The 18,502-nt window shown below is 42.1% G+C and overlaps 1 protein-coding gene across 1 annotated transcript in view; it reads right to left on the reverse strand.

The window, feature by feature from the left end:
• LOC105540069 (sulfotransferase 1C4-like) overlaps positions 1–17,116 on the reverse strand; it is a 34,641-nt gene extending 17,525 nt beyond the window's left edge. The window contains exons 1-5 of the mRNA XM_011980558.1: positions 16,927–17,116; positions 11,680–11,802; positions 9,599–9,696; positions 6,780–6,906; positions 2,546–2,640 (exon numbers count right to left, since the gene is read on the reverse strand). Of these exons, the coding sequence (XP_011835948.1) occupies positions 2,546–2,640; positions 6,780–6,906; positions 9,599–9,696; positions 11,680–11,802; positions 16,927–17,116 (633 nt within the window). The remainder of the gene's footprint in view (positions 1–2,545; positions 2,641–6,779; positions 6,907–9,598; positions 9,697–11,679; positions 11,803–16,926) is intronic.
• Positions 17,117–18,502: the final 1,386 nt, after the last annotated feature.

The raw sequence follows: 18,502 nt of genomic DNA on the forward strand, positions 1-18,502 counted from the left end.
TTAATTAAACTAAAAAGCTTCTGCACAGCAAAAGAAATAATCAGCAGAGTTAACAGACAACCCACAGCGTGGGAGAAAATATTAACAAACTATGCATCTGATACAGGAGTAATATCCAGAATTGCCAAGGAACTCAAAGAAATCAACAAGAAGAAACAAACCCATCAAAAAGTGGTCTAAGGACATGAATAGACAATTCTCAAAATAAGATATACACATGGCCAACCAACATATGAAAATGCACATCACTAATTATTAGGAAAATGCAAATCAAAATTACAATGTGATACCACCTTATTCCTGCAAGAATGACCATGATTAAAAAATTAAAAAATGATAGATGTTGGCATGGATATGGTAAAAAGGAAATAGTTTTACACTGCTGGTGTGAATGTAAATTAGTACCACCACTATGGAAGACAGTATGGGGAGTCCTTAAAGAACTAAAAGTAGAGCTACCACTTGATCCAGCAAACTAGTAAAACTCTACTGGATATCTACCCAGAGGAAATGAAGTCATTATATGAAAAAGACACTTGCACATGCATGTTTATAACAGCACAATTTGCAACTGCAAAAATATGGAAAAGGCCTAAATGCTTATCAACCAATGAGTGGATAAATGTGATGTATATATCATGGACTACTACTCAGCTATAAACAGAAATGAAGTAATGGTATTCACAGCAACCTGGATGCAGTTGGTGACTATTATTCCTTTTTATTTATTTATTTATATTTTGAGACAGAGTCTCACTCTGTTGCCCAGGCTGGAATGCAGTGGCGCAATTTTGGCTCGCTGCAAGTTCCACCTGCCGGGGTTCACACCATTCTCCTGCCTCAACTTCCTGAGTAGCTGGGACTACAGTCGCCCACCACCACGCCTGGCTAATTTTTTGTATTTTTCATAGAGACAAGGTTTCACAGTGCTAGCCAGGATGATCTCAATCTCTTGTCTTCATGATCTGCCCGCCTCAGGCTCTGAAAGTGCTGGGATTACAGGCGTGAGCCACTGCACCCGGCCTGGAGACCATTAGAAGTAACTCAGGAATGAAAAACCAAACATGGTGTGTTCTCACTTATAAGTGGGAGCTAAACTATGAGGATGCAAAGGCATAAGAATGATATAAAGGACTATGGGCACTTGGGCAGAAGTGTGGGAGGAGGTGAGGGATAGAAGATTACACATTGGGTGCAGTATACCCTGCTTGGGTGATGGGTGCACCAAAATCTCAGAAATCACACACAGAGAACTTATCCATGTAACAACACACATGTTTCCCCAAAACTATTGAAATAATAATAGTAATAAGTAAATAAAAAAAGAAGATACTTGGGAGAAGAGGTGGGTATCTTTCAAAATAAGCAAGCTGTATTTCCTCCTTCTGATTGGAGAAACAAAAATATATGGCATCCTCACTGCTCTGGCATGGCACAAAAGCAGCATGGTGCCGTTTTGTCTCTGTTGCTGCTTTTGATGTCTCCTGACTCTACATCTGAGCTTATTTCTGACTGTGGGCCTCCTGGGAAGACCTCTTGGCAGATAGACCTCACAAAAGCCCCTTACTCTCTAAGATAAGTTCCTACCTCATCCAGAAGTGAAGAAGAGGGGTTCAGTTTAGTGTGAGAGTCACCTGGTTTGGAGATCTCCAGGCTCGCCTTGCAGGCCTCCTCTCTCCTCACTAGCAGTTCTGTCTCATGTCTGTCCTTCTTGCCTAGCTTGCCCAGCCCGTGCTGCTCCTTTGCTCCCTGGCACAGACACAGGGCTGGGGGAGGTGAGGGCTGTGCTAGCACTTACAAAGCTGTATAGAGCAAGGACAAACAGAAAGAGGAACTTTGACATTACCTGAATAGATAGAAGGAAAGAAGCCAGGATTCTGTCTACCCAGAGGGGAAAGAGGAAATAGAAGCCATGGTCAGTGAAGGACACAAGTTGGTTATTGAACCCAGTCCTAAATCAAGGCTTGGAGACCAGTCAGGAACACTGTGCCATAATTTTTTATTTTACATAGAAACTTATGAGACAGATTTGAATCAGGAATTGCACATGCAAAAGATGTTGCTGATGAAGATCTTTTGTTTCAAATGACAAAATTTTAGTATTTTAAGAAAGCATACAAATCAAATCAGCTATATTCTTCCTCACTAGTTCTTTCCTGTTAGGGTTCTTAATTCTTTTCCTCAGAAGTCAGAGCAAGTTATGGTGGGAGGTAGAGATTTTGGAAGGAGGAATCTAGAGACCTAGAGAGGAAGAAAACTGGCTCAAAAAGGACACGTCTTCTATGTTTTTGGATGAGGTAGGAATCGACTCCAGAGTGCAGTGAGACTGCAGGAGGAAGCAGGCTGCCTGCTATGGAAACCATATACAAGGTATTTTGTGTGGAATTTTGTATGCTACATGGCAAGGTGGTTGGAGAAGTTGGAGTTGACGTGCAAAATATTTTGCATAGACAAACTTTCAAGTATGACTTGCCTTCTCTTCTACCATGGAGCTCTAACTCTGAGACAAAATACTGTGAAATTAAAATTCAAATATTATTCTTACTTTCATCATATCTTCATAGAAAAGATAAAGAATGGGGTGGCTGTCTTTCTTCTTCCACCAGCCTTTCACATGGTCGAACCAGGACCCCCATACCACTGAAAGAAAGACACATACATATGTGGGCCATGGGAAGCTGAGAGTAGAAAAACCCAGGGAAAAAAACTGAGCTGTTTCCATAAGATACAAATGGAATATGTGATCAGGAGAACTTACTTATCACACTTGTTTCTGTCTGTCTCTGTTTCAGCACAACTTTTCTTCCTTTTGGAAACTGGCAAGATTACTCTGTTAGTCTCCAGAACCTCTTAGGCTTGAATCTTAGATTTGACCCTTAGAGCTGCATGACCCTGGGCAAGTTACTTAACCTCTCCGAGTCTGTGCTTTTTAAAAACAATCTTCTGAAAGGAGGTTAGTAATAGTAACTGTCTTGTAAGGTAATGTTTGTATAAATGTATTCTGAGCAGTGCACACAAGATAGGCAGAAAGCCCTGCTTTTGGAAGTACATTTTATGGGGGAGACAAAAGAGATAGATGTGAAATATGCGGAATGCTAGAACACAGTGTGTGCTTAGCAAAACAAATAACCCAAATAACAAAACAAATACCCAGGGAAGGAGAGGGAAAACGTTGAGAGTACATAGGAGGCTGACTATTAGGTAGGCTGGTCAGAAGAAGGGATTATTGAGCACAACCCCGAAAAAAGGGAAAGGAGGAACCCTGCTGGGCAGAGGGTACAGCCAGGGGAGGCACTGGGTAGGAGGTTCTGGGTGTGCCTGGGGGACCAGGACAGAGTGAGTGAGGCCAGCAGAGTAGGGAGAGATGCAAGAAGTGTGAGGCCTGGCCCTGTGGGCCTGTGCGATGCCCTAAGTACTCTGACTTTACTCTGAGTGAGATGGGATGCCAGTCGTGGGCTTCCGATAGAGGAGTTGCATGGTCTGACTTCCCTTTTAGTAGAATCTCTCTGGTTTCTCTGTTGAGAGTAGAGTGTAGGTTGGCAAGGGCAAAAGTGGGGGCAGAGGCTGTTTCGTTCATCCAGGGAAAATCTGATGATACTTTGGCCCAAACTAAGTCCAGAATCTGACCAATCCTCGCACTTCCGGAAGTGTGCAATCTAATCACACTTAGCGTTGACAGATTTTCTCGTGGGGTTTTTCTTTCGGGGGCTGGATGGGGTATATGAGAAACAAAGAGGCTCAAGATAAGATCAAGATTTTAGGCCTGAGTAATTTAAGGGACCGAGTCACAATTAACAAGAAGGAGAGACTGAAGGAAAAGCAGGTTCTGCAGGAGAGGCAGGAATTAAGATTTGGACACATGAAGTCTAAGATGCCCCATAAACGTCCCGGTGGAATGTTGGTAAGGCAGCTGGGTCTATGCACCTGGAGCCCACAGCCAAGACCAGGACTAGTGCAAATCTTGGAGTCATCAGCAGACAGGTGACATCTGAAACCACAAAGTGAGTGATATTGAGCAAGGAATGATGTAGGTAGAAGAGAGAAAGGAGCCAACTGTAGACATCTGGGAGATAAAGAGAAACCAGCAAAGGAGATGGGAAGGAACAGAGACGTGGGAGGAATGTCAGGGGAGGCTGGGGTCCTGGGAGCCAATAAGAAATCATTTCAAGGAAGAGAGAGTGTGACCAATTGCGTTAGATGATGTTGATGGATTAAATGAGATGAGGACAGAGTATTGATCATTGGGTTTAGTGATGTGGAAGTCATGGTGACCCTGGCAGAACAGGTTTGGTGGTGTTGGGAAAGAAACTGAGGATAATAGTGTAAGCCAGTGCTACAAGGTGTTTGCAGTAAATGGAGGGAAAGATGGGGGAGGTAACTGGGGTTGGGGAGGTAGGGTCGACAGAGTGGTTTTTAAATGTTATTTTATTTTAAGGTGGGAGAAATAATAGTATGGGCCAATGCTAAGACGTATAAAAGCATTAGTCTGGTAGTGCCTAGGACACAGTATAATAGTAAGTGTCTGACACATAGTAGCTACTCAACAAAAGTCATTTGAAAATTTAAGTAAAAAATTCAGTAATATTTTCCCCTTTCTTCTATTATATTATCCTTTCTCCCAAAATTTGCCTTTCTTATGTTTCATTCACACAGCGTAAAGATTAGGTAGGATGTGTCTAAAAGTCTCTTTGATACTAGGATGTCTAAGAGCACTTCAGTCCCACTCCCAGTGATAGCTTCCAATCATGAGGGAGTATCTATTCAACCTCTTTCTCTCTTCTGGCATGCAATGTAGTCATAGGGTGACCAGGCATTCTATTCTGTATAGGGCTGTGTCAGTTTAATTACTGAGAATCCTGTGCTGCAGGAACCTGCTTAGGTCAGGGCAAGCTGTATGGGTAGATGACCGAGACATAGGGCCAGTCTATCTGCACTTTGGCAGAAAGCACTTGTGCTACTCCAGCTGGGTGACATGCCTCACCTTGGCACTCCCCCTCATAAATAGGGGGAGCTGCTACTGTTCTACTTCTTATTCTTGATTCCTTCTACCCATGTTCCATGCTATTGGCCCTGAAGATGCTTCTTCAGGAGTTTCTCTCTCTCTGTCTCTCTCTGTCTCTCTCTCTCTCTCTCTTTCTCTCTCTGTGTGTGTGTGTGTGTGTAGAGGAGTAGCCCTAAGGCTGTGTTTGACGTCAGTGCTTCTCTTCTCTGGTGTGCAACTTGCCTGATGCAGGGCAAGGAGTTGGAACTATCCTCTCAGCTCTCTGATTTAGGAACAGTTGTCTACATCAGCCCAGTCCTGGCCCTGCACGAGCCCAATGTCTCAACTTGTCAATGAGGTCACTTTCTTAGGGATCACTCTTTGTCCAAAGACATTCTGACATCATTGTTAGAACACCTACAAGGAAATTTACTGTAGAAATTCAACAGTGAAACTACCTTGGGGTACAATGGATCATTTTCAAAGTATATCTCATAAGGAAAAGACTATAATAATAATAATAATAATAATAATTTTTGTCATTTAAGGTTATGAAAGTCAAATGGCAATCAAAGGTATCATATTTTCCTGCATTACTGGTGGTTTGTTACTAATGGAAAGGACTACTTTATTACATTTATTTATAATTATTTTAGAGAAAAAAATATAGGTGACAAGGCAGTTGTTTCTCCATAGGACTATATAAATAATTAGCAAAGGTGTTTCAGTTTTAAATTTTGAACTTGAATAATAAAAAGTGCTTTGGTGCAAATATTTAGGTTTTAATCATGCAAAGTTGTCAATTCAACTTCATGGTGCAAACCAGTTTGATGTTACATTTATATTGTACTTCCCCAAAAGTATAACCTTGTAAAGCTTCCTTAAATTACCATTTTTGAAAACTTTTGAGAAATCTTTTAATTATGGAAGTATTCAAATATATGCAAGAGTAGAGGAAATAGTGTAATGAATTTCCATGAACCAATTATCCAACTTCAATAATTTCATCACCTTTTCGTACTCTTTAGGCTTCTTTAGGAGAACAGTTGATGTATTAAAAGATATAGCAGCATTTGAGACTTAGAAAAACATCAAGAAACTTGTGAAGACTCAGTTTTGACACTGGAAGCATACTGAAAGATCATACATTTTTGCACGTGACAGTTTGTGAGCCTGCAGTGTCAGGGGCCACCACTGCACCACCAATTCAAATGATGGTTGTGATTGGAAAACTTGCATGCACACTAAACCTTTTCTTTCTTTCCAGTTGAACATGTAGGCAATTGGACATGGTTACCAGCCAGTCAAGACTTCAACTGCCAAGCACACAGGGTTTGAGCTTAACCAAACCTGCCTATGTTCAAATTCTAGCCACTGCTCTCGCTAACAGGGTAATCATAGGCAAGTTACTCAAACTCACTGAGCCTCAGTTTCATCACCTACAAATGATGAATATACTTACCAAGCTTATGAGGTTGTTCTAAAGATTAAACAAGTTAATGCATTTAAAACATTTAACATAGGCTTAGAGTTGGGACCTTCTCTTATAGCTGGCTTGCCTGTAATACTGGTTTGACTTCCTTCAGAGGATATATTGCAATTGGAAGCAAATCCACTGACCACAGATTACAGCCAGGGCTATGCCACATCTCTCAGGATGTGGCCTCTAGTCCTTCCCTCCAAGAAAATCTGAGTCCCTTCTGTGGATGAATTTTGTTTCCCAAGAAGGAGAATTTTATGGGGGAAAACTTATCCTCTGCAGATATAGGTGAAGGCTGGTTTCATGCACTTGGCTCACCATTGCCTGCCAGGAATGTTTCGAAGTACTCATCCCAGCTTCCTGGGTTAGGGAGTGCTTTGTTCATCCTTTGAAAATGGTAGTAGGACACCAGATTATCCTTGGGATTTCTGGCCACATAGATTATCTAAAGTGATGAGAAGAAACAAAATAAACGATAGGACAAGTTAGAAATTGGGCATTCAGTGTGCAGAGCATATGTGTTCTGGTAACCATGTCCTAAAGGTCATGAATGCATCTTTGTTCTCTTCCACTCATCATCCAGCAGCCAGAATGATCTTATAAAAATGCAAATCAGATGATGTTGCTTCCTTGTGCATAACTTCTCAATTTCTGTACATTGTTCTTATGATTAAGTTCAAAGTTCTCAACCTGGTGGTCAGGGTCTGTGTAATCTCACCCTCTGATTCCCTTTGCTCATTCTTTCCCAGTCACACTTACCTTCCCTTCTTCTGTGGTAGTGCTGATTTCATGGTTGTCCTATAATGTTTCTGGTTGTCCTTCTTTAGTGTGTCCTGCTCTGCCATTTTGCTCTTAAATCAGAGTGTCTTAAAATGATGACCTTCAAGAGGTCTGTCCCTCTCTCTAAAAGTGTATGCAAAATTTTTTTATAGATGTGCACTTTGTCAGGAGTGGAGTCACAACTTTCTGTAGATTCTCGATGGAGTTTATGATCACTAAAAGTTTGAAATCTTTAAATGTTGGCCTTCTTTAGTGCTCTGCCTAGGGCCTACTTTTATTTTCACTATATTTATTTATTTTTTTTTTTGTTATCTGTTTCTATTGCGATAAATTTCATATGTTTATGACTCACAAATTTGTTTCTAGTACATGTCTGTCTCCTGAGCTAGAGACTCATGTATCTGTATCCCTACCTGAATGTTCTGCATGCATTTTAGACTCGATGGGTTCGAAATTCAATCCATCTTCACACAAACTAACTGCTTCTCTTTTATGATCTCTTTCCATTAATGGTACCACCATCAACAGTTACAATGACAAAACGATATGAGATGCTTCTTTTTCCATGTCTTCTATAGCCAGTCCTTGAGAGATCTTGTAAATTCTGTCTGTTGTTACATTTGGAATTCATTTTCTCACTGCCTCTGCCTTAACCCAAGCCTTTTAAATTCTTCTCCTGGACTATTGCCACCATCTCCTCACTAATATCCTGTTTTCAGTCTTGCCCCAGTTGTGTTCACCCCTCCACACCACCACATCCCCCAGGGGAGCTTTCTAAAATGTAAATGGGATCATGTCACTTCTTTGTTCACTTCACATTCTTCAGTGGGATCCAAGTAGCCTACAGGTTAAGTCCAAACATCTTAGCAGGCAAGGCTGTGCAACAGGGTGTCTCTGGCTCCTTTCCACCTCTCATGCCTCTTTTCTGGCCTTGGACCTATTTTCTTAAGTTTTGGCTTCTGCTCTTTCAGTAACATGGAATGTCCTTCCCTCTCTTATCACTTAACAAATTTATGTCTGTTCCTCATGCCCTGACTCCTCTGTCACTTTTGTTGACCCTCCTTGTCAAGAAGTTTTGTACTCCCCACTTACTGCTCCCATGACACCTTTCCTGGTTCTTAATCTCTCATTGATAAGGGTGGGATCAATATATACCCACTTTGAGAAGAGAGGACCAACATCTACTAAGCTCAGTTTTGAGCCTCTAAGCCTCTTAATAATGCGATAAGGTGGAGGTACCTGAGCATGCTTTTGGTACTTGCTAGATTGCTGTTATAGTTATTCTTATTTTACTGACACTCCTAGCCCAGGCCTGGCTCTATCTGTGCTAACAATATATTTCCATTTGCTTTCAGTCATTCAGCCACCCCTGCCCCCAGACTCCAGATCTACATAGGAAGATCTACTAGGGTCAGTAAGGTAGAGTGAGTAAGACCCTGGATGTGCTCTGGAGAACCAGAGACAGTAAAGGTGTGGATCTTGACAAGCTGTCAGAGGGAACAGAATGCCACATGGAAAGGGAAGGTGGGGACTGCTTTGGCTTAGTGCCAAGGCCCATTTATAGACCCTCCCTCTAGAGGGAGGCAATAAATGGTCTCTTGGTGCTCTGAAAGAGTTAAAAAAATTCCTTAGTGACCAATTTAAGACATACATGAAAATGCATCTGCACCCCTGTAGGCTTCAATATGGAAGATAAATTTGATGTTTACAAAAATTTGACTTTCATCAGGTCTCAGAATGATGAGGGTTTGCAGCTTGTAGGCACTTTTGGATGTTTGCAAGAGACAGTTTAGCTACAAATGAGATAAAGTGAGAGGACAGTAGCGCATGTAGTTTTTAAGATTCCTTCAGTGCCACTTTCTGATCATTTAAATACTCATTACCTTAAGACTGGTGGAAGGCCAACTACATAGAAGCTTTGGAAGACTTCTGTGGTTATAGGAGGCACAGAGTAGGTGGTGTAGAGTAGCAGAAAGAGCATGGGCTATTGGGTAATGAAGAGGTGGATTTGCAGCCCATCTCTTCCACCTTCCATGTGTTTGTCATTGGACAAGTTATGTAACACCTCTGAGCTACAGTGTGCTCAGATACCTCCACCTTATAGCATTATTAAGGGGCTAAGATGCTAAGAAATGAGCCTAGTATATGTTTATCCTCTCCCTCTTCTTGATATAGGTGTATGCTAAGCACATCCTTATCAATGAGAGATTAAGAACATAGAAGATGATAGTAGGTTCTATAATCTGCTCCTGGCAGACACACTGTAGGGATGGCTGGGCAATGGTTATGACACAATAAACTGCTCCCTATGTTCTCATGAGGAAAATTTGTCTCTGAATACTTTGCTTTAAGCTTACCTTACAGTTTTCCTCCCAGAAGGATGGAGGCAGTAGTTGTACAGGAAGATGAGTTTTCAGGGTCCTTGGGGAAGGCATTGCGTTAGCCTGGTCAATCCCTGCAAAAATTTTCCTGGTTTATTCTTTAATTTTAAAAAAAGTTTTAATTTTTATGTAATTGATCTTATCAGTTTTTTCGTAATGGCTTCTGGGTTTTGTGCCATGTTATGCCTTCTTCACTCCTAAATGATAAGAAACCATTTCTCCCTATTTTTTTTTTTAGTACTTAGCACTTTGTATGTCCTTTTGTACCTCTGATTCTTTGCTACATTGGCCTTCATTTGGTATATTATTCACTGTTAAGTGTCCTCTCCATTTCTCATCCCATTAGCCTTTAGAAATTACCACAGTTCCACTTGGCAATGGGATTGTTGGCACCAATGCAAACGAGGACAATGAGACCACATTGCGGAATTCTGGTTACATGGTGATCATCCAGGTGACCTAGAATGTGCTTAGTTTATATTTTTTAATTACCATGAAAATAAAATCATAATTAAGAAATTGTTGTAGAGGTCTTGAGGACTCTCAAAAATATATCCACAGATGGCCTCTAGGGTAAAACCAAGATCACTTAGTATGGACTAGAACACTTTTCAAAATCTGTTCCCCATTATATTTAACCCTCATTTTGGTGATTTTTCTCAAGCACACTGGTATGACACCAAATGAGCGGTTTGGGAAACCTGGCACATGTTCATCTAGTTCCCCCCACCCTACCTCTCCTCCCACAAAAAGGGAATGAGAGAGAAGACAATGAGCAAGATTTGGTTTTAGGCCATTAGTTTGTTCATTTATTTCCCAAGATGAGGTCACAAGTCAGTTGTTCAGATGGAACTAGAATAGATTTCTGTAGAAAAAGTCTAATTAAAGATGACCAGGTACCAATGCTGGTCCAACATGGACTATTTAATTCCACTGTATCCCTCAGATACCTATACCTGGAGTCCACATAGGAGACACACACACATTCACGCACACTGCATAGCTTAGTGGTTGAGAGCATGGACTTAGGAAACAGAATTCCTGGGTCCAAATCTTGGGTCTACTACCTATTAATTGTGGACCTTGAGCAATCATAATCCCTCTGTATCTCAATTTCTTCACATATAACCTGGCAGCTACCTCACAAGTTGTGAAGAATAGTGAGTTAATATGCAAAAAGTTTTTAGAATAATGTCAGCCATTTAAATACCCATCAATGATAGACTGGATAAAGAAATGTGGCACATATACACCATGGAATACAAAAAGGATGAGTTTATGTCCTTTGCAGGGACAGGGATGAAGCTAGAAGCCATCATTCTCATCAAACTAACACAAGAACAGAAAACAAAACACTGCATGTTCTCATAAGTGGGAGTTGAACAATGAGAACACATAGACACAGGGAGGGGAACATCACACACTGGGAACTGTCAGCGGGTGGGGGGGCTAGGGGAGGGATAGCATTAGGAGAAATACCTAATGTAGATGACAGGTTGATGGGTGCAGCAAATCACCATGGCACGTGTATACCTATGTAACAAACCTTCACGTTCTGCACATGTACCCCAGAACTTAAAGTATATATATATATAAAAAGAATAATGCTTGGCACCTGATGTGTACTATGAAAGTCTTAGCTATGACTATGACATTTATTATTTTTTCATGGGAAGTGCATGGTGCATCCCAAATTTGAATCTGTGGTTCTTGGTGCCAGACATCTTTGGCACTGACACACGGGTGCCACATGAGCAAGCAGGGACTCTGTTGGGTGAGAACTGTGTAGCTAACGCTTGGCACTTGTAACTGGTTGAACACTTTGTTTAATAGAGAGATTATACCTCTCTATTGTTAAGTGTTGAAGCGAAATACGTTAGGTGAAAGGATCTATCTAGATTTGCACGTGCACAAGAAAAGTTATTTTTCATCCAGTACTTAGAATTAGGGATTAATGGGAGTTTTCCCCCACCAGAATATGTTCGACTTTCAGACTGTTTACTCTTGCATTGTTCATCTTTATACGAGGACTGTGAGTTTGTAAACAGAAGACTTACCACAGTGTGTCATTCGTATCCATTCCAGGAAAGGGTGTCGAAGTTGAATGGAAGCGCGCCTGCTTTTCTCAATATCTCCATCATTTTGTATCAGGTCTACAATTTCCTGTGTCCAAGTGGTTCCTGAAATAAAGTAGAATAGAGATCTGAGGAACTGATTATTGATTTTCTGCAACTTAGAATTTAGAAACATGCTATAAAAAATTAATTTGCCTGTTAATACCTCATTTATGTTGCCTATGACATTGATTTAAAACCAACTATTAAGATTTTCTTTTTCTCACCGGAAAGGTTAAGGGCAGAAATGTGACTTCTTTATTTTCGTACTCCAATGATGTACTTAAAAAAATCTGAATATGCATTGGTATTTCTATAAAATGATAATACAAATAACTATTGTATTTAACAACAGGGATTATTTAAAATATTTGCATTTGAAGAAAATCACAGAAATTCCCAAACTCTAACTTTTACTATTAAAAGCTCTGACTGCTAATAAGTAGTCTAGTTTCTCTTCCTTTGATTACTTTTTTTAAAAAATTTTAATTTTTTTTTAGAACCAATGAGCTGACACAATGTCGATACTATGAAAAGGAAGGAAAAGTAAGAATTTCAAATAATTCACAAACTGAAAAAATGAGATTGAATGAATTCCTCTTTCAAAAAAAAAAAAAAAAAGAAAAGTTAAGCAGTGGCTTCTACAAGAAAGGTGAACTCCTTATAAATGAAAAAATGACCTTTGCTGCATTTGAGGGTAAAATTTGTTTTTCTTCACGATCTTGTCTGTGATCTCCTTCCTGATTCTGGGCTTCCTTGGACTGGGCCCTGGCCTCTGCAGTGTCTGTCCTCAGAAAGTGCATCCTTGTTTGGCTTCTGGGACCCTTGGCTGACCTGGTCCTGCTTTTCTGGGGGAAGCATGGATTTGATGTGTGTGGGGCTGTGGAATCAAATGGACTTGACTCCTATATATGATGTATGAGTCGGGTGGTTTCGGATGAATTACGTAAACCTGATGCACATTAATGATTCTCGTGTGGTTTCGCGAGTTGGAAGAGAAAATAGGCAGAATCCAGCTTGTCACAGGCACTAAAGAAGTAGTAAGTGTCTTCATGTTTCGATGGTGTTGGTGTACATCCTGAGGGCCAGAGCTAGAATAGATGGGACCACCGTGCTTGGGGAAGCCCTAGGGAAGAAGGTGCCATTCTCCTTGTGGCTCCCCCGTGCCAGTTTTCTGTGATCCTGGTCTCCTTCCCTAGTACTCTGATGGAGGTACCTGGGTGCAGTGCCATGGCTCTGGCTCCTCCTCTAGACTGTGCCCTTGTGCCAGCTGCTCAGCTCCTGGTCAGTTCCTACTCTGCACTAAAACCAATTTCTCTTTCTGCTCTTCTGGGGTCAGCACTGGCTTCGTCTTCAAACCTTGTTGTCTCCTGATGATGTGCTGTCCTAATTCCGAATCCAGGCTACTTTGACAGTTCCAGAGTCCTTCTCCACATAGGCTACCTCTGCTTTTTCCCCTCAACTCTGAGCATGGAATTTGGGCCTTGCTTGCCAGCAGCCTCTCAGAGGAAGTCATGGGTGCCTCTACCTCCAGACTCCACCTTTGTACTTGACTTTGCTGTCGTAGATGCTGTGAGCATCTCAGGAAACCTGGGCTCCCTCAATGGCCCCTGACCCTATTCCTGTTTGGTTGGTCCACACTATGCAAGGGCTTCTGTCAGACCTCTTTGCCTCATATTCCAGACTTGCTCCCAACTCAGCCCGCAGACAGGGCACCTTGCATCATGACTCGTACTCACCAGTAACTGTCCCCCTCTTCCCCTGGGGAGCTGAGTTCCACTAGATTATGCTTCTCAGTCACCACTATGGCCTGGTTTCCAGCACATGCTGATGTTTGCTTTTCCATGGACTCCACCTACAAGGTGGCAATTCCAGGCACACATGTTGACCTGAATGGCTACTCAGCAAGCCATGGCATAGCTCAGGCAAGCTGTGGCAAGGGCTGTGCTCTACAGCTATTCTTGGAGATTGTAAAAGGTGCCGGATACACAGCCCAGATTTTGCTTCTGAATGGAATTGTTTATTCCACCAGCTGCTGGGGATGCTGCTGGCAGATGGCCCCCAGCTATTCAGCCCTCTCCAGGTCCCTTCCTGGGACATCTTCCATCCAGGGACTGACTGACACTCTGTTCCCCTCTCTTCAACTGGGATGGAACCAACTTTGCAGGGCCATCCCAGCTTCAGATCATCCCATATGAGGCTTTTTGCTGGGACTGAGTTGAAGCTCAGCTTCTCCCTCTAGATAATCCTACTTTCTTCCCTTCACTTCCAGGGGAAGTGATCCCAGGAGCACTCCCTAATAAACATCTCACATACTTATCTTCAACTCGGTATCTGCTTCCTGGGAAGAAAAGGGGCTGGTTTGGGAGTGAGGATCATGATTTCAGGTCAGGACACGCTGACTTAGGTAAGTAGTAGATGGGACCTGGAACCTAGCATCTGGGATGGCTTGTGATTTATAGGGTTACCGTGACCTTCCAACTTGCCCAGGTCTATACAGGTTGATTCTGTTGTCCCAGATTAATTATCAACAGTGTCTCTTTCTATCTCAGATGACTTAGTTTGGAGGATAAATGATGAAGTCACTACAGCAACAGGTCAGCTGTCTCCTGCATGTCTCAAGTATCTGTCATGCCCTGTAGCTAGTCTCAGAAAAAAATGTTCTTTCTCATTTTCCAGATTTGAGCTGGGAAAATGCTCAGTTCTCATGAGTCCCAGGGAGATGAACTTCTCACTCAAATGAAGTTCTCTTTTCATAATTATTTCCCACTTGTAGCACAGTATTTCTTGTTCCACATTGATAAATGTTATTCTAGAGGGAAGTTACTAAGAGTGTGACCCTGGATAACTTGACTTGCTTTGTGAAAAGGGCAGTTCAAGTTTTCAGGGGATAATCTTGCCACCAGGAGATTCAAGTAGAATCCGTGTTGATAGAACTGACAACTTGAGGAAAGAAAACCCAGTAGTCATTCCAGGCTGTGGCTGGGGCTGTTTACAGGCACCAAGTGCAGTGCCCATCTGACAGCCACGTGATTAATTCGATCAAAACAGGCACTCAGTTCAGATCTTTCTGGCTCGAAGATTCACTCCACTGGCTGCCAGGACACCACTCATTTCTGGCTTCTTCTCTGTCCAACATCTAAGTGAGGAAGCTTCTTGGGGTTTGGTCCTGTGCCCTCTTTTTCCTCTATGCTTTCTTCCCATGTGATTCCATTCATTCCCACTGCTTTAAACATCACCTTTAGTAGACACTTTTGGTGACTTCATCAGATCTTCTGTACCAGCCTCTTGCACCCCCTATCTCCTCCACTGCTGTGAGCGTTGGACGCTCATGTCTCCCAACTCCCTGCTTTGCTAGAGAAGTGTCCTCTTCTGAAGCGGGGCTCCTAATGGAGAAAGTGTCCATCCTTCCACTCCTTCCCCTCCTGCCCTAACCACATAGGGCAAGGCTTTACCCAATGCCACATCTTTGCTTGGCCCTTTCCCCTTCCCTATCCTGTACATACCCTGACTGTTTTTTTTTTTCCCCCTAAAGAGCACCCTTCCAATAAATCATGTGTACCTGAATCCTTGCCTCAGGCTCTGCCTTAGGGCATTTAACCTGAGATTTCACTATCTACAGCAACTCCAGTTGTATCTCCAGCCAGAGTGGGCTTCCCTCTGTGCTCTATATCTGACAGCCCCCCTGACATCAACACTTAGTGGTCTAAAGGTCATCTCAAACTTAACATGTCCCAAACTGAGCTGTAGTTTAACCTGCCCACCTCCTGCACAGGCTCCATGCCTCTCCCTCCCCCAGGCTTTCCCATCCCAGCCCAAGGGGCCACTCAGTTGATAAAGCCAGAAGAGAGTCACCCAGGAGTCATCCCTTCCTCTCGGATCTCAAGTAATTTTACCTGAAAAATACATCTCAATTTTTTTTCTCACTCTCCATTTGCACTCTTGCCCCCTTAGTCCAAGCTACTTTCTTTCTCATCTGGAAATGGCAACACACACATACTGTGTTCCCCAGTCCATTTTTGACCCCCTTCAATCCATTCAACTGCCTAATAGATGCCCTGGCCCCTCTCAGTACTGTTCCTCTCTGGACTTTCCTGACTCAGTGCTTGGCACTGGCATCCACCTCATCATTCTAGCCCCAAATCTTGTCTGCTCTCTTTCCCTCACCCCCCATTTATCATCTATCAGTAAGTCCTACTGCTCCTGTCTGCATATGCAAAAACTTCCTCTCCATGCTCCCTGTTACGGGCTAACTTTTGTGCTCCCCAAATTAATATGTTGAAGTTCTAACCCACAGTACCACAGAAAGTGACCTTATGGTGATAGAATCTTTACAGAGGTAATCAAATAGAAATGATGTTATTAGGATGGCTCTAACCCAGTATGACTAATGTCTATACAAAAAGGCAGAATTTGGAGGTAGATGTGCACACATGGAGAGTGCAATGTGAATGCGAAGATGCCATATACCTCCCAAAGAGAGAGGCCTGGAACAGTGCCTTTCCTTACAGCCCTCGAAAGAAACCAAGCCTTCAGGTATCTTGATTTTGCACTTCTGGCCTCCCAAACTGTGAGACAATAAATATCATTGTTTAAGCCACTGAGCTAGTGGTACTTTGTTTCATAGCCATAGCAAACCGATAATACATTCCCTTTGTAATAATCACAGTAGCTCAGAATTTCAGAGTACTACTTCCTTAATCTAAATTAGGACCCCCAATGTTCTCTCATTACACCCTCTACATTTCTTTCTCAGGTCTTATCACAGGTAATCACAGATCTGTGAAATGATTTGTTTAATGATTTAATGTTCTTCTCTCGACTGTACTGTAAATCCCTGCAAGGCAAAGATAATGAACATTTTACCCATCACTATGTTCGGTGCCAGTCTCTGGCATTTAGAAGATTCTTGATACGTGATTGTTGAACGAAAGAAAAAAATGAATAACATGGATATTTTTAACCTGAAAAATCGGCTTTGACTAGTTATGTATTTTTGATAAACCAACTACTCTATCTCTAAAAAAATCCCTATGGTTTTATAGAAAAATCTTAGATTATTTGCCATTCTGTCTGATTTACAGACAAGGACACTTCCTTCCTCTGCTCTTTGACTTTACTACATGACCCCATAAGGTGCTGATACATGCTCCAAATTCTATTTCCCTCCTCTCATGTCCATGTACCTACCTGCTTTGGGGTAAGAAGCAATGAGCAGGTCATCAGGCTTGGCTTGGAAGTTCCAGATCTTATCCCAGAAATCACATGTTTTCTTTTGAAGAATGATTCCGTTCACTTGGGAAAATTCTTCTGGGGGTAACAAGCCCCATTCTAACTCACTTGTCTCCTCCACCTTATCCTTAGCCATTCCTTCCGCCATGGTCTTGGGCACCAGCAGGGGAAAGTAAAAAGTAAATGAAAGTCGAGATTCAGACGGGCTTTATGTATTCAGTGTTTTAGGCACAGAGCTCTGGTCATTCATTACAGGTAAATATGCTCAGGCAAACAAAGAGACAATTTGCATGGCTCCTGGGTAGAACTGGAACAAAATCTTCAGCATTGTGCCAGAATAGGCCTTGCTCTTTCTACTGGTGAGATTCTGGCAGGGTTGCACCTCCGTACTGCCAGGAGGAAGAACAGCAATGGGGCACCAGTCCAGGGGCCTGCCCAAGTCCAGGAGGTCACTTCCTGGTCCTGTGGATGCCCATGGAGATGGGGAATTGAGAGGAAATATTGAAGGAATGCCTGGAGCAAGTCTCCAGGAATTCCCTTCCTTCTTCCTTCTCTTCACCTGGAGTTACTCTCCCTACAGAAAGGAAAGTGATTCTCTCTTCTGGGTTTGGTTATCTATGGAGATTTGAAGAAACACCTTCCCCAGACCTGAGCAGACTCATGCTTCTATTGACATATCACATGCTAGGTGCCCATGTTAGGTGCACATGTTGCCAGCTGGGACAGTCCAGCTGGGAATTCCATCCCAACTTCCAAGACTGACTTAGAGAGTTACCTAAATCTCAGGTCTGTTTCTGTTCTGTGAGAGGTTCGACTGCAATATTTGAGGACCATTATTGCAACAAGTTTTTTTATATTGAGGCACAGTTTACATACAGACAAATGCACGAAGTGTAAGTTTATGTCTTGATGAATTTATACTTCTATATGCACCCACATAACCACCATCCAGATTGAGATACAGGACATTCCCATTGCTTCGGGCAATTCCCTCATGCTGTTTCCCAGTCAATGCTGCACCAGTGCCCCACACTTAAGGCAGAGGATGTTCTGACTTTTGTCACCATAGTTTAGTTTTGCCTGTTCTTAAACCTCATATTAATGGAATCATACATTATGTCCTCCTTTGTGTCTGGCTTTGGTCTTTCAACATAATGTCTTTGAAATTCATCAAGTATCAGCAGCAAGTATCAGTAGTTCATTTATTTCTATTGCCATATACTATATCACTGAATGAATATACCAGAATTTTTAAATCCATTCTTCTTTTGATGGACATACATGTTGATACCAGTTTTTGGTAATTATGAATAGAGCTTCTGTGAGATTTTCACACTTTGTTTCCTTGGGGTGGGGGCCAGATGCATTCTCTCTTGTTCTCTTGGGTGTATGACTATGATTTGAATTGCTGGATCATTGGTGTATTTAACTGTAGTAGAAACTTCCAGTTTCCCCATACACAGACAGTGACACTTCAGTTAATGACATCAAAAGAGCTACCTGACCACCTGTCTGAATGATCTCTAAGTGCTTT

The sequence above is a fragment of the Mandrillus leucophaeus genome, unplaced genomic scaffold (genome assembly GCF_000951045.1).
Source record: "Mandrillus leucophaeus isolate KB7577 unplaced genomic scaffold, Mleu.le_1.0 Scaffold214, whole genome shotgun sequence".
NCBI lineage: Eukaryota > Metazoa > Chordata > Mammalia > Primates > Cercopithecidae > Mandrillus > Mandrillus leucophaeus.